Source organism: Gigantopelta aegis, chromosome 6 (genome assembly GCF_016097555.1).
Source record: "Gigantopelta aegis isolate Gae_Host chromosome 6, Gae_host_genome, whole genome shotgun sequence".
NCBI lineage: Eukaryota > Metazoa > Mollusca > Gastropoda > Neomphalida > Peltospiridae > Gigantopelta > Gigantopelta aegis.
In genome coordinates this window covers 21,165,979-21,189,374 of record NC_054704.1, presented here as the reverse complement: position 1 = coordinate 21,189,374, position 23,396 = coordinate 21,165,979, and the positions used below count along the sequence as shown (strand labels likewise).

The window sequence follows — 23,396 nt, the reverse complement described above, 5'->3', positions numbered from 1 at the left end:
CATGATAAAGCTATACACAAAATGTCAACTGCATATCTCAAGGCATTGTGAAAAAACCATCCAGAAAACTATATGTGGGACAGACAGACGGACAGAAGGGTGGAGATGAAACCTATAGTCCCCTCCAGTTGGACCGGTAGGGGACTAATAACTGGTTACAGCCTTAAGATATTGGCTTTGTCCTGAGAAAGTTACAGTGGCAAATGCCACAAGACAGTCATTGTTTGGCTTGAGAAGGATAAAAAGTTAAATTTTGTGGTGTTTAACAACACCACTTGAACACATTAATTTATTAATCATCGGCTATTGGATGTCAAACATCTGGTAATTCTTACACGTAGTCTTCAGAGAAAACCTGCTACATTTTTTCATTAACAGTAAGGAATCTTTTTTTATGCAGACAGGACATCACATACCACAGCCTTTGATATATCAGTCATGGGGCACAGGTTGGGACAGAAACAAACATAACAGAGAATGTGTCCACCGAGTTGGGTTGGATCCTGCAACACGAGCACCTAAGGCAAGCACTCTACCGACTGAGTTAGATCAGCCCCTTGAGCAGGATAAAGCCCATATCTGAAGGCAGCTATTTTATATACAAACTGGTATTTGTTTTTTTAAAGTGAAATGATAATGCTTGTTCTCTGTTGACATAATATTAAGTGAAATAAGTAATGAAAATTTGTGTCCAGTATTTTCACACCTGGTTTGATTAATTTTCAGTAGTTTGGGGACATCATAAATGATGAATTAAGCAGCATTGCATGATTCAAAATTAGATTTAAAAATGTAACAGATACATTTATAACAATATTTAAGATTGATAAATGTAACAGATACATTTATAACATTATTTAACATTGAAAAATGTAACAGATAAATTTAAAACAATATTTAAGATTGATTTAACCATACAGAAATAATTAAAATATGCACGTGAGTATTTCATATGTACAAGAAAGACTGTAAATTTTACTTCAGATTCAGTGTTCAAGGACCACTGTGAGTAACCAAACTTGCCAACTATTGAAAAGGCATGAAAATACCATTTTCATACAAAAATCTTATTTGATAGAGCTGCAACGATTCACTCACATATTTGGTACACCGAATACAGGCTATCCACGATATGTATTAATTATTCAGTATCCAAAGAACCAAATATATTTGTTGGTTTTTTTGTTGTTGTCATTTAATCTTTATTATTATCATTATTATATAAATTTAGAAAGACAACAGTTTGCAAGCTGTATGTAAACACAGATGTATTTCAAGCAGTTTACTATCCATTAACCAACATATGATGGCCAAATTACATCAGTCAAGTGATGTTTTCGATAACGAAAACTGGTACATCCTCTATATAATGTAGTTAATTATTATTAACAATGTAAGAAATAAAGTGACATGCGATACGCCGATAGTATACACAGCAGATAGTAATAATAATGTTAAACAATTCATCATTGCTGTGTCTTATACGTCGGCAATATGCGCTTTTTTTCGCGGAAGAGGGGGTTGGGGATGATTTTATTGAAAGTGAAATTTGTCAAAAAATCATTTTCTGTTTTATAGAGGGTGTTCAGCACAGCAGATGAGCCTTTTTTCTTCTAGACCGTGTTTACATGTCTGTTTTGTTTTTGTGTCTTGTTAATTTTTTTATTATAATTTTGTTTTTATAACTGACATTTAATTATTTAATGTTTAACGTTTAACATTCCAAAGTATAATGATAACCACATCCTACTATTTAAATACTATTTTTTACTTTTGTTCACTGGTGGGTTGCTTCATTCAGCAAACCAGTAGTACAGTATTGCTAGATTCACTGTAATTATTGGTATTCGTGAATATTTATTTATATTTATTCAAGACCCCATATTCGTGAGAAGTATTGTATTCAATACGTATTCACCACTTGGTGTGTTCGTTGCAGCTCTAGTATTTGCCATAAAAACACAAAGCGGTGTATTTCTTTATTATTTGTATAAAATTCTATAATTGTCAACTATGAATATTTTCTTACAATTTGTTTCCAAAATGATTGGAATGTCATTTATTATGTGCATGTAACAATTTGCTTACCAAGTAATAAAAAAAAGAAGAAGAAAAGTACATGCAGGGTTTAAGGTGTTATTTACCAAATGTGAATAAAGTTGAATTTAACAAATATATTCCTTTACAAATTGCCAAAAAACTAACTTGAAAATAATGTAAATACAGTTCTTAAAATAGCCTTAGTTTTTATGTTCAGCTTAAACCCTGTATATGTATCTACCACTCAGATTATAGAGTAAACAAGCATAGATAAATATTGTTTTAATATACAGGTACTTTGTGTAGTTATAGGTGCAAAACAAACTAATTCTTCTACCTGCTAATTTTATACAATATCATACATTATTATTATTATTATTATTATGTTGTATTAAAAACAAATTGAGAAAACAAAATTAAACTGATGATCATACAGGTCTGTGGGAACTGGAGGGAGTATACCCCCATCCCACTTGAAAACTATACAATCGTCCAGCTACTGGTATATAAAAAAAAACCCTGAAAAACAGGCCAGCAATTGTAATCTTAACAGCTATTTTGTTCTCAAGATGTTAAGAAATTGCCTTGAGAATTTAACATCCAAATATAACAATTTTCCCCACATCCCACATCTTCAAAAGTACCTGTGTAAATACTGGTATTACTATTAGTAATAAATGCAAATTATGGATTTATTAGTATTCTGAAAACCATAGATATCTTCCTCTTTTTTTTCAATTCTGAATGGCTGAGAATGTTTAGTTAATAACAATTTTGGTTATGCTAGTACTGGTAGTTACTTCTATTATATATGTATATAAAAAACCAGAAGACATGAACAGTAGTAATAATAATTTTGATACATAAAAACAAGACAGCATATACACGCCAATATAAAACATCTATCTCCATTGAAAACACACCACCAAATAAATATATAGTTGTTATTGGCATCATGTGTAAGGTTGCTTTAAAACACACAGTAACCTTAACCCTTAATTAATAGTTTTAGGTTACCTGTTGCCTACGAGAATTCAGTCAGATATACAAAATCAGTTAAATGTGTTTGGGTTTTTTCATATCCCTTTCACAATTAAAATCTAACTGGTGCATTTTCAATGAAGAAGTTGAGTATATAATAACAATCATAAACTTGTTCATTGTTTTCCTTTGGTAAATAAAACCCTTACAATCAAGAAAACATACTTATACACAATAGCCATTTGTGTTAATGAATACATCTCATAAATATTATAAAAATTAAAAATGTATTCATTATTTCTTATTCCAAATAACTATTTTATAAGTATAAATAAAAATAAGATAGCATACATGTATAACAACATAAAAGACATTCATGTGAAAAAATATAAAATTAAAAATAAAGATTGGTTAATATTAAAAATACATGTAATCACAAAGATATTAACTGGAATGGATTCACTTATCACAGTAATTTGTTGAGCATCACATATTTGGTCGTATATAAATAGCAGTATACTTGTATAACGATGATCACAGAGTTGTTTTCTATTGTTATACTCAACACAATAAGTCTTAATCAGAGATGACTTCTGAACATTGTTTCAGTAAAATATGATCCATGATAAAAAGCAAACATTTTACACATGGTGGATTTTTCATGCATTTATGAAAACAACCAAAATAGCATTAGGTTAGGTCTCATTACACATTGGTTGTCTAATACTTGTCTTTTTTTGTGCTTTAAATCGTTGTTTAAATCATTATGTTTAAGACACCCTGCAACAGTAAAAGCTATATTTTCTTTTGACCATGTATAAAAAAAGGCCTCAGTGGTGTAGTGGTTAAGCCATCGGACATAAGGCTGGTAGTAGGAACTCGGTTTGCCTCCTGGTACCGGCTCCCACCCAGAGCAAGTTTAAATTCTTAGTGGGTAGATTGAAGGCCACTACACCGATTTCTCTCTAACCTTCTGTCCTGGACAGACAGTCCAAATAACTGAGGTGTGTGCCCAGAACAGCATGCTTGAACCGTAATTGGGTACAAGCACAAACACTACAAATGCCAAAAATATCTATTCCTTAATTAATTTTGTTGAGTATATTATAATATATACATCTCACTAGGGTCCCCACGAGTACTCCGGCACGGGCAGAGTCTAGCAAGACTCGAATCTGTTCACATGTGCTTTCTCTTGGTTACATTATAGGGCTATGAGAAATGGATGGATGGAAAACAAGTCGATTGTGTGGAATGCAATACAGTGGCATGATTTGGCATACATGTTCAGTAAATTAAAAGTGTAGTTATGCTTGTATTTGAACTTCGGGCTTGATTTTATATGATTGAAACCAGGGATGGTAGCTTTAAAATGCATAATGATAATTTTACTTTATTCCTTAGTCTCATCATCAATTTGTGTAAGTGTCGGGTACTCGGGTCCGGGTCGAATTTGACCCTTGAGTACTCGAGTCCGATATGTTGGACTCGTGGAGGCCCTACATCTCACAATGTACAAAAATTACCAGAAGTCATGAGTAGCATGCAAAAGAGTTACCGGGTATTACAAAAACAAGGTAACATAAGTTAAACCATCTGTGTGACTGACGCCATATAACCGTAAATAAAATGTGTCATTAAATAAAACATTTCTTTCTTTCCATCTGTGTGAATATAAAATTTTAAAAATTAAACAAAGTTTTTAACAAAATGTCACAGGCATTAAAAACAAATATATTCAAATATATAAATACATGTAATATATATTATATTAAAAGATTTTACAATCATTTTCTTGTGGACTATAACCATAACAAGCAAAAACACGAATGCATATTATAAAATAAATAAATAAATATATGTGCAGCCCCCTGGAGTGGAGTGGGTCGGGGGCACACTGTCTAGAGATGGAATCACAGCTTGTAGTAGGGGGAAAAGCCATAATTTATTTATATAATGGCACGTGCCCCCACCCCCCCATTACCAAGGGCCTGATGTGATATATAATATATATATACATTTATATTTATCCCACAATCACAATTTATACATAAATATAATTGAAAAAACAACAACATAATTTTGTTCATTATTTCCTTCACAGACTATAGTCTTAACACGGATAAGGTAAAATATGTTAGCTAAACACCTATTCATATTAGAGAAGTACAATAATTACAATCTAGTAGTACATGTAGGTTAAAGCCGATGTGTGATTTAAGGCATAATAATTATGATGTAGTATTTATAAAATAGACATTGTGTGATTTGAGGTGCAGTATAAAACAGACATTGTATGACTTAGGCACAGTATAATCTAGTATAAAACAGCGTACAACTGAAGACATAGTATGATCTACCGGTCGTATAAAACAGACATTGTGTGACTTAGGCACAGTATAATCTAGTATAAAACAGCATACCACTGAAGACATAGTATGATCTACCGGTCGTATAAAACAGACATTGTGTGACTTAGGCACAGTATAATCTAGTATAAAACAGCGTACCACTGAAGACATAGTATGATCTACCGGTCGTATAAAACAGACATTGTGTGACTTAGGCACAGTATAATCTAGTATAAAACAGCATACCACTGAAGACATAGTATGATCTACCGGTCGTATAAAACAGACATTGTATGACTTAGGCACAGTATAATCTAGTATAAAACAGCGTACCACTGAAGACATAGTATGATCTACTGGTCGTATAAAATGGACTTTGTGTGACTTAGGCACATTGTGATCTAGTATAAACCTGTGTGACTCAGGCACAGAATAATCTAGTATCAAACTGTGTGTGACTAAGGCACATAACAATGTTGCAGTTTTGGTTAGGACAGTGAGATTATAGTTGGTACATAATTTTGTTGTACACTTTTTCTTGTAATGACAACTGATAAAGAGTCAGTTAAAGAATATGGAAATCATGAAAAGAGATACATTTACTACTAAATACAGGAATACTGAATTATAATTTTTTTTACACAAGATGGCAGAGTCATATACAAAAAAAGCATCAAACACATTTGATATGTGACCAAATTCTTCATGCTTTATACTGATCCATTTTCTATTACAAGAACACCATGACTATAGTGTTTAAAGTTTCATGATTATAATCTAATAAAATAATGTTGAGAACATATTCAATAACATTTTGTTTTTTAAAACAAATTCAGCAACTTGAACAACATGTGTCTTTCAAATTGGTATTTTAGCTATACCAATAACCTAAATTTCATTGGTCCCAAGACATTAAGAAGATTAGCAAAAAGTGTTACAAAAAAAGGGGGAAAAGAAAAGAAAAAATGAAAAACTATTAACGATTTACAATATAAAATTAAATAAATAAATATTAGTGCCTTTTAGCAATACAAACTGGACATCAGCTGAATAAATGATTGAACAATACAATTTATAAATAAATACTAAATTGTAAGTAAAATACTCATCATGAAATACAATAATAGTGGCTATTGCATTACCAATAGATATCCTTTATTTTTGCACATGCCAGGTAGTTTGTAAATACCTGTTATCCACATTTTATTATGGTGCCAGTTTTGTAATGAGTTTACTCTGCACAATTAGTATTTGGGTTAACATTCTCAAAATACTGTGATGTCACTTTCAGTTGTCCTTTTGCACAAAACTTTTGAATAATGTGACATCGCTTTCAATTGTCCTCTTGCACAGAACTTTTGAATAATATGACGTCACTTTCAATTGCCATTTGTGCAGAACTTTTGAATAATGTGAACTCACATCCAGTTGTCCTTTGAAGCAGACAGTGTTCATTATAACAAGTCTTTATGACACAAACTAGTCTACTGGCAAAAAATTTCTTGGTCTTGGTCGTGGAATGTTTGGGAAACATCTTGAATCTGTGAGACATCCTTCTCTTTCATATGATCTCAGCAAATTTCTCCAGACTTCATCAACTTCCAACAGATTTTTATTGCCTGCAAATATACAAAACATTACAATATAAAACCCATAATATAGAACATTATTTAAGAAAATGTTTCGTTTAAAAATGTTTTACAATACATGTCTACTAAATATTTTGGTTGCTAACTTTTTTTGTACGTGTCTTTTGTAGCTGCAATAATTGTGCTTAACTACAAAGACTTGGTTTAAGGTTTAGACCTAAAATAAACTGTCATGTTTTTAAATTAAATCAATGAGTTTATAACCAAGTCAGTTTTCAATGTTGTAATTGACATCTTATTAGTGATAAGTCCTTTCCGAACATCAGAAATGATTTACATTGAAGGGTATTAGTAATGAACAGTAAACATTATTTAAATTAAGTATTGTATTATTTAATAAATATAAGTAATGAACAGTAAGTATTATTTAAAGTAAGCATTGTATATATTGTTATATATTTATATTGGAGAATCATTTTATGAATAATGTTATAACTGTCATCTTACCGATGATAATGAGTATAATGTTATAACTGACATCTTACGGATGATAATGAGTATAATGTTATGTTGTAACCGACATCTTACCAATGATAATGAGTATAATGTTATAGGGCAGTGACCCCAATATTCGACCAGTGTATTTATTTAATTACCATACTCCTTTAAACTGAATAGAATATAGATTTTCCCAACGTATTTTGAACATACGCGACAGGGTGAACATTCTTTCTTCTGGAAATGCAATAGCAGACGATAACCATGTGAATGAACATAAGTATATATTCATCGACTATCGTGGTAATATGAACGTCGGCCATTTTTATAGCATGCTATTACACCGTGAACAATACTTTTGATCCATTTGAAATCTTTGAAAATGTGTTTAATCTTAATATTTATAATCAAATGCAATGTGACCTCAGTCATTATAATTTCAATCACGTGACCACGTGATCAAATAATGGCATATGATAGAGAGGGTTGCCCCAGTATTCGACCAATAGAAAAGCTTGAAGATACATTCCCAAAATAAAATCCCCAGTACCACAAATTTACTAATTTTATGTATTTTGGTGCTGTTTGTCAGGACTTGCACAATTATCTTTTCTTTTATTTTCAGTCTAATGTCATTATTTGTAAATTGAGATAGGACCAAAGAGACTGTTCACCAGAAAGTAATTGTGCTTGCGTAAATGCATGAATATGTGTTACAGTTCTTAAAATCAACACCTTTTGGATTCAGTTGTTTGATATATGCTGTATTTACTATAAAATAAACTTCAAAGTTTAGTTTTATTAGTTAATTAGAAAGTGGTTGAATACTGGGTCAGCTGGTCGAATACTGCATACTGTTCCTTGCGACACTTAAACTTACTCTAGTCGGTGTATACCACATGAACAAAACATGGGTCTATTCAGTGAATAGCATTGCCAGTAAGTATTTACGAAGAAAAACAAATATTACCAAATGACAATAAAATGAATATGTTATAATCCTTTCTTTCTTAAGTGGTCGAATACTGGGGTTATTGCCCTAACCGACATCTTACCAATGATAATGAGTGTAATGTTATAACAGACATCTTACCAATGATAATGAGTGTAATGTTATAACAGACATCTTACCAATGATAATGAGTGTAATGTTATAACTGACATCTTACCAATGATAATGAGTGTAATGTTATAACTGACATCTTACCAATGATAATGAGTATAATGTTATAACTGACATCTTACCAATGATAATGAGTATAATGTTATAACAGACATCTTACCAATGATAATGAGTATAATGTTATAACAGACATCTTACCAACATCTTACCAATGATAATGAGTATGATGTTATAGTTGACATCTTACCAATGATAATGAGTATAATGTTATAACAGACATTTTACCAATGATAATGAGTATAATGTTATAGCAGACATCTTACCAATGATAGTGAGTATAATGTTATAGCAGACATCTTACCGATGATAGTGAGTGTAATGTTATAGCTGACATCTTACCGATGATAGTGAGTGTAATGTTATAGCTGACATCTTACCGATGATAGTGAGTGTAATGTTATAGCCGTCATCTTACCGATGATAATGAGTATAATGTTATAACTGACATCTTACCGATGATAATGAGTTTAATGTTATAACTGACATTTACCAATGATAATGAGTATAATGTTATAACTGTCATCTTACCAGTGATAATGATTATAATGTTATAACTGACATCTTACCAGTAATAATGAATATAATGTTATAAATGTCATTTTACAGATGATAATGTTATAACTGACATCTTACCAATGATAATGAGTATAATGTTATAACTGACATCTTACCAATGATAATGAGTATAATGTTATATCTTACCAATGATAATGAGTATAATGTTATAACTGTCATCTTACCGATGATAATGAGTATAATGTTATAGTTAACATCTTACCGATGATAATGAATATAATGTTATAACTGACATTTACCAATGATAATGAGTATGTTATAACTGTCATCTTACCAATGATAATGAGTGTGTTATATCTTGCCAGTAATAATGAGTATAATGTTATAACTGACATCTTACCGATCATCATGAGTATAATGTTATAACCGACATCTTACCAATGATCATGAGTATGATGTTATTACCGACATCTTACCAATGATAATGAGTATAATGTTAAAACTGATATCTTACTGATGATAATGAGTATAATGTTATAACTGTCATCTTACCAGTGATAATGATTATGTTATAACTGACATCTTACCAATAATAATGAATGTAATGTTATAAATGTCATTTTACAGATGATAATGTTATAGCTGACATCTTACGAATGATAATGAGTATAATGTTATAACTGACATCTTACCAATGATAATGAGTATAATGTTATATCTTACCAATGATAATGAGTATAATGTTATAACTGACATCTTACCAATGATAATGAGTATAATGTTATATCTTACCAATGATAATGAGTATAATGTTATATCTTACCAATGATAATGAGCATAATGTTATAACTGACATCTTACCAATGATAATGAGTATAATGTTATAACTGACATCTTACCAATGATAATGAGTAAAATGTTATAACTGTCATATTACCAATGATAATGAGTATAATTTTATATCTTACCAATGATAATGAGTATAATGTTATAACTGTCATATTACCAATGATAATGAGTATAATGTTACATCTTACCAATGATAATGAGTATAATGTTATAACTGACATCTTACCAATGATAATGAGTATAATGTTATAACTGACATCTTACCAATGATAATGAGTAAAATGTTATAACTGTCATATTACCAATGATAATGAGTATAATGTTACATCTTACCAATGATAATGAGTATAATGTTATAACAGACATCTTACCAATGATAATGAGTATAATGTTATAACTGACATCTTACCAATGATAATGAGTATGTTATAACTGACATCTTACCAATAATAATTAGTATAATATACTCTTCAAAAGAAGAAACGCAAAACCACATTGTCGTAACATTTGGAGAATTGATTTAATTATTGAATGGTGAGTCCGATAATTACCAAATGTTGCAGGATTGTTCACAATTCACTCTAGTCCATTGTGAGTAAGTGATAGGACACACCACCAAGGTCAAGGTCATCTGGAGTCAATACCGGGTGTGGCCTCCGCGTGTGTTGACAACTGCCTGGCACCGCCTGCCCATTGAAGCAACCAGAGTACGGATGACGTCCCGGGGGATGGTGGCCCACTCGGCCTGCAAGGCTGCTGCCAGCTCGGGCAGGGTCTGGGGCTGTGGTTGTCGCTGTCGGAGGCGTCGGTCCAACTCGTCCCATAGATGCTCAATTGGGTTCAAATCCGGTGATGTCGATGGCCAAGGAAGGACATTAATGTTGTTGTTCTGTAGGAAAGCCGTTGTGAGACGTGCTGTGTGAGGCCTGGCGTTGTCATGTTGGAACACTGCGTTGGCGTTGGCCATAACTGGAACGATGTGTGGCCGGAGGATCTGGTCAATGTAGCCCTGTGCATTCAGGTTGCCCTGCACGTGGACCAGGTCAGTTCTGCCAGTGTGTGAGATGGCTGCCCACACCATGACACTACCCCCGCCGAATCTGTCCACTTCCTGCACGCAGTTTGCCGCATAACGTTCACCACGACGCCTATACACGCGACATCTTCCATCATGACGTCGGAGCAGAAATCGGGACTCGTCACTGAACCACACCTGTCTCCATCGCAGTTGAGGCCATTGTCGATGAATCTGGCACCACTGCAGTCGGAGTCGACGGTGTTGTGGTGTTAAGATGACACCTCGAACTGGACGTCTGGCACGAATTCCTACCTCACATAGGCGGTTCCGTACGGTCTGGTCGGATATCCTGCGCAAACCTGGTATTGCTGCGGCTGTGGAGGTGGCAGTAGTCAATCGTTCCCGAAGATGTAGCGGTCCTGCCCGGGGGTAGTGACCCGTGGTCGACTGGATCTAGGGAGGTCACGTGTTGATCCATGTTGCTGGTAACGGTCCCACAGTCTGGAGATGGTGCTTGGGGACACATGGAATGCCCTGGCAACGGCCGTTCTGGATTCGCCTGCGTCTAGTCGGCCGATGGCATTGTTTCTCTGCGGTTCACTGAGACGTGGCATGTCCTGGATTGTCAACTGTCGGCCAGATACAGAGGCCAGGCAAGCGAACACCCTGCACTTTTATACTGTCGGTGTTCATGTTGCACGTGCAGACAACGCACGTGCAGTGGTGACATGGTTTGCACGTGGCTGCGTTTTTGCGAATATTCACATTTTGGAACTTTATTGTACAGTAGCTGCGTTTTATCGAATGTAACCGTGGGAATGTGTTTGGGACATGCAATGACCTTATATTCACAAAGCATGAACCGGTAGGAAACATTTGTACCCTTTTGCGTTTCTTTTTTTGAAGAGTATATTATAACTGATATCTTACCAATGATAATGAGTATAATGTTATATCTTACCAATGATAATGAGTATAATGTTATTTTACGGATGATAATGTTATAACCAACATCTTACCAATGATTATGAGTATAATGTTATAACTGACATCTTACCAATGATAATGAGTATAATGTTATATCTTACCAATGATAATGAGTATAATGTTATAACTGACATCTTACCAATGATAATGAGTATAATGTTATAACTGACATCTTACCAATGATAATGAGTATAATGTTATAACTGACATCTTACTAATGATAATGAGTATAATATTATAACTGACATCTTACCAATGATAATGAGTAAAATGTTATAACTGTCATCTTACCAATGATAATGAGTGAAATGTTATAATTGTCATCTTACCAATGATAATGAGTCCTTTACGAGCTCGTGTCAGAGCCACGTTGATCTGATTGGCGTCCGTGATGAATCCCAGGTTCTGTCTGCACCATCCAAGTGTTGGAGCCGGTTCTATCTTGTATGATGGCAGAGATCGTACAGTACTGAAGATCACATAATCAGACTCACTTCCTATCAGAGTGAAAAAAAAGCACAGTGGGTATAACAATATTTATTACATACCCATTTAATCTTACTACAGTAATAAAGACCGTTCTGACTGCAATAAAACAAATATTTTATTGAATATGTGTAATACAAAATCTCAAAATGATGTCATGTCCCTATAGCCAGAAGGTTAAGCGTTCTATTAATTCCACAAAATTCAACTAACATTCCAGACAAAGTAAGTTGTGCTACTTAATTAAACTTTTGTTAATCATAATATACAACGGTGGTATTCAATAAATACAAAATCACATGCCAGCCCCAAGTTCAACCAACTAACGTTTCGCTAATATTGACAGACTATTTGATTGGATCCCGATGTGGCCAATTTGTTTATCGTGAAGTGCATAAACCAGTCTAGCAGACATATTTCTGCTTGGTTTGGCTGAATCAGCCCAGTTGTTGTCTTGTGTTATTTATTGCACTCGTTTACAGGAAGGGGAGGGACATAGCTCATTGGCACAGTGCTCGCTTGATGCGCAATCGATCTAGGATCAATTCCTGTTGGTGGGCCCATTGGGCTATTTCTCATTCCAGCCAGTGCTCCACAACTGGTGTAGCAAACGCCGTGGTATGTACTATCCTGTCTATGGGATGGTGCATATAAAAGATCCCTTGCTGCTTATCGAAAAGAGTAGCCCATGAATTGGCAACAGTGGGATACTGTAAATAAAATATGTTGAGTGTGTCATTAAATAAAACATTTCCTTCCTTTGTTTATAGAGGTTTAAAAATGCCATTGTGCGAAGCCCAGGACAAGGAATTTGACGGTCGGGCAAATGGTAGGCAAGGTCTCACTTACCCGTAAAACAAAAATTCTCAATAAAATAGCTTTAATTATTTATAAAATATTAATTTCCCATTCACTCGATTTTAAATACAACGAAATTTAATTTGATTACACAATATACACAAACCAGTGTAATGATGTAAATGGAACGATTGTAATAAAAATGTGTCGCCAGCACCAAGAAGCTGAAACCAACAACAGACATTTAGCAAGAAGCTGAAATCAGCAACAGTAACTACATGGCTGAATAAAATAAACACAAATCACAAAATTGGTGGGAGTTGGGATGAATTTAAAGAAAGGAAAAAAAAAGTATTTGGAAAAGTGTCAGCTCTCATACTTTTATTTTACAAAAACAAATAATTAATAATAAAATATAAAAAGGTAATAAAAAAACCACTTTAAAAAATACCATCTACAAACATCCACACACACAAACACACATATTTTTGTAGTTTGTCACTATACACAGTCATAGCTTAGACGTGAGAAGCAGGGGTATTATACCCAGTTGTTAAACAAGTAGTGGTTGGATACAAGGCAATTCATTTGTCAATAAATAATATTCTTTTCATGCATTTGTATATTCTACAGCACTCGGACTGCCTGTGTTAGAATGTTTGCAAGATACAGATACATAGAATATAATATAATACTTATATATTAAGCTGATATAATGTATTATTATAATAATTACACATAATATATTATACTAGTATTATTAATTTATTCACTTAAACAAGCAAATCTTTTGGATGGGCAAGTGGAAAAATATTATAAGCAAGTAAGGCCCAAAACACACCGGATCTGGGTCTGGGTCTGGTGAGTATGGTACCAGTCAGAAATAAAATGCACTGAATCAAATGTGACAAAACACACCGTGTCTGTGCTGGCGCAAACTACAGATCTGGTAACAACATGTTTTTACAGTGCCAGACTGGCAGATACACAATTACTCTTTTAATTTTTTCTAATAAACAACAGGAAAAGTATTTATTAATCAATGTGGATTTCTGATATTTATTGTCAGTGTTTATAGAAGTAAATGTATCTAAACATACGATCTCATTAATATATATTGATAACTCATTACAGGTACAGACCCAGACGTCTAAATACAACTGGTACATGGTTCTGTATATGCAATATTTTTTTCAACATCAAAATGGACTGGTTTTTCCTCCTACCAGTACCCCACAGCAGGTATATCAATGGTTATGGTATGTACTGCCTGTCTACATGCTGCTTTCTGTGTAGGAGCAGCCTGGTGACATCAGGTTTCCTCTAACTCTCTTGACCAAATGTAAGAAAAAAAACGTACCTTTTTAAAAAATAAATTTTTCACTTGCCACAGTCTAGACCACCTACAACAATTTCTTGCCCACATACCTGGTTTCATACCAAATAGCTGTAGTTTACAATGCTACAAATATTCTCTTCCTTTTTATGTCTTAAAGGACATTAAGTTTGGTTAATATTAATCAACAAACTTGTAATACATTTGGATGAAGTTACAATAGAGTGAAACAAAATTCTGTGACATTGAAATGGGGGAAAACCCTTAAACAGTAGACTAGAGCTCCTCTCCATCACCGTGACTTCTCAGAGGTATGTGCATACTGTAAATTGGGGAAAAAACGTGTGCATATTAATTTTGCATCATTTGCTAAGGTGCATATTTGCGGAAAAAACATGTCACAATAATATTAATCCAGTTTACAGTATTTAAAAATATGGAAAATGCATTTCAAGATATTAGAAACCTGAGGATGATGACCAGAAATAATTTGGATGTATGGAAATGGATAATCGAAACAAAACAAAAATATAATATATATCTGATCTGAATTATCAAAAACGGCTCAAATAGTGAAATCCTTAGCTTAGCTTAGTAACTTGTTTAACGTGTCCATATACCACTAGGGTTTCGAACACGCCTATCCCGAGTCCGGCCTCCGATAGGATCGGGGGTCTGACTCGGGACAGGGATAACCTAACAAATAGGGGAAATTTTGAATATTAACACCAAAAGTATAAAAAGGGGAAAATTGGGGTTAAAAAGTTTTGGCTGCGACCTTAAAGGAAAATATCAACATTTCTAATCTATATAAATTATTAATATAATATATTTTCGGCGCAAATTTAGATGGGCTGGTCTAAAATTAATAATAATTCTTAAACAATATTCATTAAGCCCATGGGAGGTTAAGAGGAAAGGGGCTGCCAGTCATATTTTAAACATTGGTATGACGAGTGAGGGTCGGGAGGGAGGGGAGGCCGGCCCTACACCAAACCTAAGGCCGAACCGCCTACGCATATAGCCCCAAAGAATGCCCTAACTCCTGGCATCCCATCACCCCCACCCCCCACCATGTCCAACTGCAGTTCAGTCCAATCCTGGCAGCCTACTAGTTGTTTAGGAAGTTATTATAACTTCCTAAACCAGCGTCACTTGAAGAGTGAGGCCAAAGGGTTGTAAGAGTTTAATCGCTGGTGCCACTAGGGGAGTGGCGCAAAAAATCAAGCGATGGTTAATTTAATATTTCGTTTTAAGTACCAAGCCTGAATTATCAAAAACGGCTCAAATAGTGAAATCCTTAGGTTTTGTCGGACATGCTACAGATAACAATTAAAATATTACCTTGACTGGACACTATTGTACTGACATTTAACTTCATGTAGTGTCGTTCTGGATTTCTGCTAGAGACCTTGTATTCTGTTAGGTTTTTTTTCAAAACAAAAACTTGTGAGTTGTACTGAGACAAAACAACAATTTGTTTAGAACCCACATGCCCTCTCTCTATAAGCCATCGGTAAACCTGGACCTGTAAAATGTAAATATATGATTATGTACTGTAATATTGTGTGTGTGTGTGTGTGCATTTTAGCCGATATATTAAAGGCAATGACAATGACATTAACATATGCTCTTACAGATAGCCATACACCAAATAGTATCTAAGTGGGCCAGAGTTCAAGGTGCACCCAACTTTTAGTGGTATACATTCTACATGTATGTATGTAATAACACTCAAGGGTGTGTTGTTTCAACTCAAGTTTATTTATTTAGCAGTTCAAACAAAATGTTGTTAATAAAATAGGTAGGTTATTGAACTTATTCAGTAAAATAACAATATGTAAACATTTTCAGATCACATACTTTCAGAATCTGATAACTTTGCAAATGAAATGAAGATTAATCAGGTCATGGAACTACATTCATTGACATGTTGTACATGTACTAATAAGCAAATAAAAATGAATGGGTGGGTGTTTCCCCTGGTGATACTCCAGAATTAACAGATGTATTTACAATCATTAAACGAAATGGAGTAACAAATATCCATGGTTACAAACCACTTTATCAACTTCAGCCATGTTGGACCTGGATGCTTCATTGCCCTCTTCGGTGCTGACTGTGAGCATTTCCTCCAACCCTTCCACATGGCAGAATACATGAGGAATCCTGCTATTCGGCCAAAGTCTCAAAGGGAATTCTTCTTCTCGGAATTTCCGTCCTGTTTTCAGTTTACCTTCATAGAACTGAGTTGATGGGAATTTACATATTTCTGGATGCTGAAAAGAAATGTTTTTGGTTACTTATAAATAATATTTTGTGCCAACGTGGCCTTTACAGTAATAAATCACACTTATTATTTAATATATTTATATAGAGAATAATTAATTAATGACGTCAGATATCTGCTTTATCCTGTGAAGGTAAGAATGGGAAATTCTGTGAGGCTCTGAACAGGATAAAACAGATATCCGATGTCATTAACTAGTCATTATCTTTATCCTGCAGACCATAAAAATTAAAGGGGAAAGGTACTATTTCTGTTATTTGAGTCACATTATATGATGACCTAAAGGCCAAATGAGTGATTTTGTAATGTAGCTATGCGTATGATGTCACATGAGTGATGTCAAAGGCCACATCCTGCTAGTAACAGGATATGACTTTGCTTTATCCTTCATCATATTGTGTCAAAAGAAATGGTGGTTGCAGGATAAATCATACTATTAGGCCTAAACCATATTAACAGCCAAGAATGTGGTGGATCGGAGACAGTATCAATTACCAACTCCGTTTAAGTAGGGGGCCTACATTGGGCAACACCTACATATATTATGTCTTTTCACCAACTTTCATGTCTTAAAATTTATTGATTGATATATTAAAAAAATATTCAGTACCATACAGTATTATGAAATAGAAAATTTATGCTGATTTGTTTATTTCATCAGATTAAGTGAACTACATAATATACAGTAAAGTACACTTATAACAAACATGCTTAGAATGAACTACTGCATAGAACGAAATGATCGTAAAGTCCCATTTTATCTCCCTATACATTAATGGCCAACTTGTACAAATGTGTACAATGAATTACTGCTATAACAAACTAACTATGATGGTCCTTTCTGGTTCGTTATACGAGTACTGGAATGGAGGAGTTATTGTATCAAGGAATCTTACCATTCTGTACTGAGTGTCTAGAAAAGTCAAAATTGACTCCTTTAAAGAATATCTTTCAAACAGTGACTGCTCCATTCCCAGTTCAGCAGCCTCAGAACACTGGATGATTGGTCGCAGTTGTTTGTGATCTCCAATCAACACAACCTGTTTAGCATCCGTGGCGATAATCGGAACCATTGCCAGGGGTTCAGGACACATGGCAGCTTCATCAATGATGCACTGGTAGATGTTTGTGGCCTTTACAATTTTCGGATTTCCTCCTACAGAGCATGTGCACAGAATGACTTCACACTTTTCAAGTTCTTCAGCATAAGCACTGCTTACCAGTTTTATATACTTTTTGGTGATGCTGTGGATAGCTTTATCAGGATCAATCTGCCTTTCTTCTGATTTCTTCTGCTTCTGCTGAACATTTTGAATATATTTATTTATTTGTGCTTTGTCTTCATTTGTCTTATTTTCCTTTAACATTAATGCAAAGAGGACATCAAACTTTTTAATCTCATCAGCATAATCACCTCTTTCACGGATAACGTGATGAAGAGTGATGCCCCGAAGTTCTGAGTCTGACTTCAGATCATGCATGCTGCGTCTCGAGATTAGATCTCGTTTGGGAACTGGGTAATCCTGACTGACTATGTTGCTTCCATACATCCGTATGAGATTGGGACATGATGTTGAAAGACGATACTGCAAATACCCTGGAAAAAATGCATGATGATTTTGGATGTTAATATTTTTAGGAAACAACCCTAGCTATATAGACCAAAATGTACTTAAGAATCCTCCCTCCCCCAGCACCTTTCTAGATTGCAATCTTTCTTTATGAGTATGGGGCGAGATTTAGCTCAGTCAGTAGAGTGCTTGCTTGAGGTGCACACGTCACAGGATCGAACCACCTTGGTGGATCCATTCAACTGATTAGGGTTTTTCTCGTTCCAATCAGTACACCACAACTGGCCAAAGGCCATGGTATGTGCTTTCCGGTCTGTGGGAACGTGCTTATAAAAGATCCCTTGTTGCATTAGGAAAAATTATGAGTTTCCTCTGATGACTACATGTCAGAATTACCAAATGTTTGACATCCAATAGCCAATGGTTAATTAATTAATGTGCTCTAGTGGTGTCGTTAAACAAAATAAACTTATTTATGAGTAACATTTATATTTATGAGAATATAACAATTGTACCGTACTGAGCTTTCACTTGGCATAAACCGTGGTTTCCCCAAGAATGCTTGGTATAAGTAACAAATAAACAGGGCTCAAACATAACACAGCATTGATGGCAACTGCCATTGTTGAGATATCAATTGCCATAGGTCTTGACCATCACTGATGGCAACTGCCATTGTTGAGATATCAACTGCCATAGGTCTTGACCATCACTGATGGCACTTTTGTCCCACTGGATAAAAAGTACTGCGATCAGCAAAGCTTCTTAAGGATGACAAGATGTATTATAACTATATATCTGGTGTACATTATCTGCCAGTATTTGACATTTGTACATTTGAAATATGTCTAAATACAACAAAATAACCTTTCAGTCATGATTTTTTTGTTAAAAAATTGCAGTGAGTGACAAATTCTTAAGTTCCAGCACTGCAAACCATATACACCATAACTCATATCAGATATTTAACCTGTTGGTTTCTTTCTATAGATTTTCCAATAAAATCATCTTTTTTCTACCAATAAATTAAATTATATGTATATGGTTGTAATGTTTTATCAGCATGTACCATAGTTGAAGGTATATGTATATTACCGACATTACAAATTCTTACTTTTTGGGGTTTTTTTTTTTTTGCTGTCAGCCCCTGCTGTGCATCTTTGACAGATAAGTTTTTAATGTCATGTTGAATATCCTGCTTAGTTTTAATTCACTAACAGGCTTACTTGCAACCATGTCTACAGACTTGTTTGAAGGTCCACAGAACAGAACTTGACACTTCTTTCCTCCTTCAGATCGGACTTTAGCATTGATCTCATTGAACAGATAGATCAGCTTAATACCAGTGTATGTCTTGCCTGTACCTGCAATAAATGCAAGAAGTGAAGTCCGCATAATTTCCGGACTGCTTACCCTAAAAGATGCTTCTCAATTATTAGCTGCCACTCTACCTCCTGAATGTATTTGGTGTGGTAGACTTATGTATCACAGGTTAATTTGGAACACTAATTAAAAATGGTGGATGGGTCATAGCCCAGTGGTAAAGTGCTTATCAATGTAGGAATGATCCTCCATGGCCAGCCCATTGGTCAGGTCAGGTCAAAGGGTTTAATGTGCACATTCAGAGCAAGCTCAGGTGCCGGCCACAGCCAGCTCCTCTGTGTAGGACAGGAAAGTGTTGGGGTGGGTGGGAGAGGGTGCAAGAGAGCACCAACAGCCCGACCGGGGTCAGTAACAGGCGGAGGGGAGCCCGTTGGACCACAAAAGTTGTTGTTGACAACTGGAAATAGTAGCTCATTGAATGATGACAAAAGGTTTCTTCTCATATTATCTGTGTGGTCTTTAAACATGTTTGATGTGATATAACCTTAAATAAAAATGTAAAAAGACAGAATTTGAAAAATGTGAAGAAAAAAAAATTCAATTTTAATTTCAATAAAAATTCACTAATTAAAAATGTGTAAAATATCTTTCTGTTAAGTTTGTAAAGACTGTTCCAATAATCAATGTTATGAGTTCCAGAATTATCTAATGAGAACTAGAAGACAGACTTTAAAATGTTCAATGCTTTAATTTTATATAACTTTTTATAATGTAATAAAAAAATTAAAATTATAATTTTTCAAAATATCTCTCTAGTGGTTTGTGGACACTATACCAGAGAATAATTGTACTATGTTTCAGATCAATCCAATCAAAACTTGTAAGAGAACATAGACTATAAAATGTTCAATGTTAAATTTCTTCAGAAAAAAAGTTGATAAACTAAATGGACACTGGACAAACTGGAATGAACATCAAAGCAGAGCTAAAAATATTACTACCGACAGAACAGAACAGAACTTTATTATGCTCAGGCCGTTACACAACGGCATATCAGGAACATACAATAAACGGCATATGACGAACATACAATAAATACAACTAACACATATGTCCACTGGTTTAACTGTCAAAACTAATGCCAGTTGCTGTCATTTATTTGGTGTGAGCTAAAACTAAAGTAAATTATGTGACATCTCATCATTTTTTGTTTTCCAGTGTGATCTATAAAAGTTGCATTTGCCAATCACATTAATAAAAATATGTATTAAATCAGGCCTCCCAGCCACTTGTACATATTAAAATATAGGAAATATAGGAATTTGCATACCAAAATATAGGACTTTTATAGGAATTTTGAGGTCAAATATAGGAGTTTTATAGGAAAATTTGGACCGATTATCATGATTATAGGCATTTTACACGGATTTCTAAAAACATTTACATTACTAATGGTATGTTCTTACCTTGCGTATGTACACAAGATACCATCTACTACTTCAACAAATATATACCAAGCTTGCCAGCAGTCCATGACGATATCCAGGATACTTTGAAAGTTGGTGCATCTTGTATCAGTAATACATCCTCCTCACCTCATTAGGTGAGCAGGATCTTGATTGCCACATTCAAAGCATCTACTGAATTTCTGACAGGCTTTCACTGCGAATATAACTCTGCAACATATTTTATTCATCGGCATTTTGGCAAAGCAATTAAGTCAAATATAGGAAATGAATCTCAATATAGGAGTTTTATAGGATCCTATAAAAAATATAGGAAATATAGGAGGTATGGGAGGCCTAGTATTTTAGTGTGCCCCTGTCCCAATGCAATAATATGATGATTTATATTCATGGTTTACAGTAGTTAATTAAACCTCTTGAACTAGAGCTAAAAACATAGTTAATTAAAATATATTTTAATTTGTTAAAAAATCTCTCAGTTGAAAGATTTTTTAAAATGGAAGGAAACTGGACAGCTGTATAATTAATTAAAAATGTTCTACATTACACAATGACATTTTTTCTCCCACCTGCCACATGGACTATGACCATTCTTAATCGACTGAAATCCACACATTCACTGTCATGTTTCTGATTTTCAATCATTCAGATTCAAAAATCCTTTTGCAAACCTCATGCTTTTAAAATGATATTTTGTGGCTATTGCCATCTGTTAATATAAACAGAAATAAATATTGTTTAAATCGATATTTTGTGTCACACTGTCTTCTTTTATTTTATGCAATTCTATGATCTTTGCTGTAAGACTTGGGCACAGAATCATATTCATTGATTCTTCATACAGAAGTTGTTATAAAAATAATCTCTTGTGATTGTCAAAGAAATGTTACACAGGTAATCATATGTTTTTAAAGTGTCAGTTACCTGGTGGTCCTTGTATAAGAGAAAAGCTTTTTTTCAAAGCATTCTCTATTGCTTCATACTGTTTTGTATTATTCTTAGGCATTGGGGAATACTTATCACCAGTAACTTCCTTGTCCAGCTCTTTTGCTATCTTTAAACGTTCTCTGGCTATGAAAAAAAAGAGAACAAAGTGGAATGCATAATAAAATAGAGAATGCATGCAGAATATTCTAAACATTAAAATGAAATGCTAGCCATATTTACTTACTTATTGTACAGCTTATAACCAACTCAACAGATCAACTTACGAGGACATGGAAATTCCCAAGTTCAAAATGAATAGTAAGATTATTGTTCTCTTTATGACTTTTATAACAGTTTTGTTTTTCTTCACAATCAGTTAAAATTGAAGTTCAGGCTATCATTTAATATTAGACTTAGTGAATTATTAATTTAAGAATGGCATTTATTACCAAGGTGGTAAAAATTAAATAGGTGCTAAAAATATTTTATCACAGGTGTGGATCTAGGGGGAGGGTGCTGTTGATTGATGTGCACCTCTTTCCCAACTTCAAAGTACCATAAAAATCTATATAATGAATGTTAGTGTACTTTGGAATACCGTATCTGGACATCTAGGTTTGTTTTGTTGTTTTTTGGGTGTTTTTTTTGTTGGTTTGTTAATGCCTTTAAAAGTTTACCTAAACATAGATCGCTGCAAATGTTTCTCCAGCTAACACTCACTACCTGTTTATAACTACAACAGTAATACAAATGTAAACTAAAGTGTGTTTATGCTGGACTTACCATAAACTATTTATGCTGATTATTAAAAAGAGAAAAAGAGTAACTAGAAGAGAATGTGATGTAGTACTTACACAAACAAGGTAATTGTCCTCCCAAGACTATAGCTCTAGCCAGACTGCCTGTTGGTTCTGAATCCTTTGTTTTCTTCAGGCTTTGAATGGCATTCTGTGTCCGTCTGATTAAAAATAATTATTCTCATTATATTTGTGCAGCTATTATAATAAGGTTCACACTTATTGTTTCAGACTAAAATACTGAACATATTTATTACCTAGAATGGTGTTTTTTCATCCCAGTTTCAATTTTAACGTGTATAAGAATTCACGAATTTAAAGTAATCTATACTCTTATAAAAAGAATTTCTCAAAAATTAAATATCTCATATATCACAAACATATTCAGTG

The 23,396-nt window shown here is 34.0% G+C and overlaps 1 protein-coding gene across 1 annotated transcript in view; it reads right to left on the bottom strand.

The window, feature by feature from the left end:
* Nucleotides 1-1,177: 1,177 nt before the first annotated feature.
* Nucleotides 1,178-23,396, bottom strand: part of LOC121374917 (helicase with zinc finger domain 2-like) — a 42,553-nt gene continuing 20,334 nt past the window's right edge. The window contains 8 exon segments of the mRNA XM_041502053.1: nt 1,178-6,991; nt 12,342-12,509; nt 15,977-16,160; nt 16,693-16,911; nt 17,819-18,519; nt 19,720-19,857; nt 22,207-22,353; nt 23,064-23,167. Of these exon segments, the coding sequence (XP_041357987.1) occupies nt 6,852-6,991; nt 12,342-12,509; nt 15,977-16,160; nt 16,693-16,911; nt 17,819-18,519; nt 19,720-19,857; nt 22,207-22,353; nt 23,064-23,167 (1,801 nt within the window). The 3' untranslated portion in view covers nt 1,178-6,851.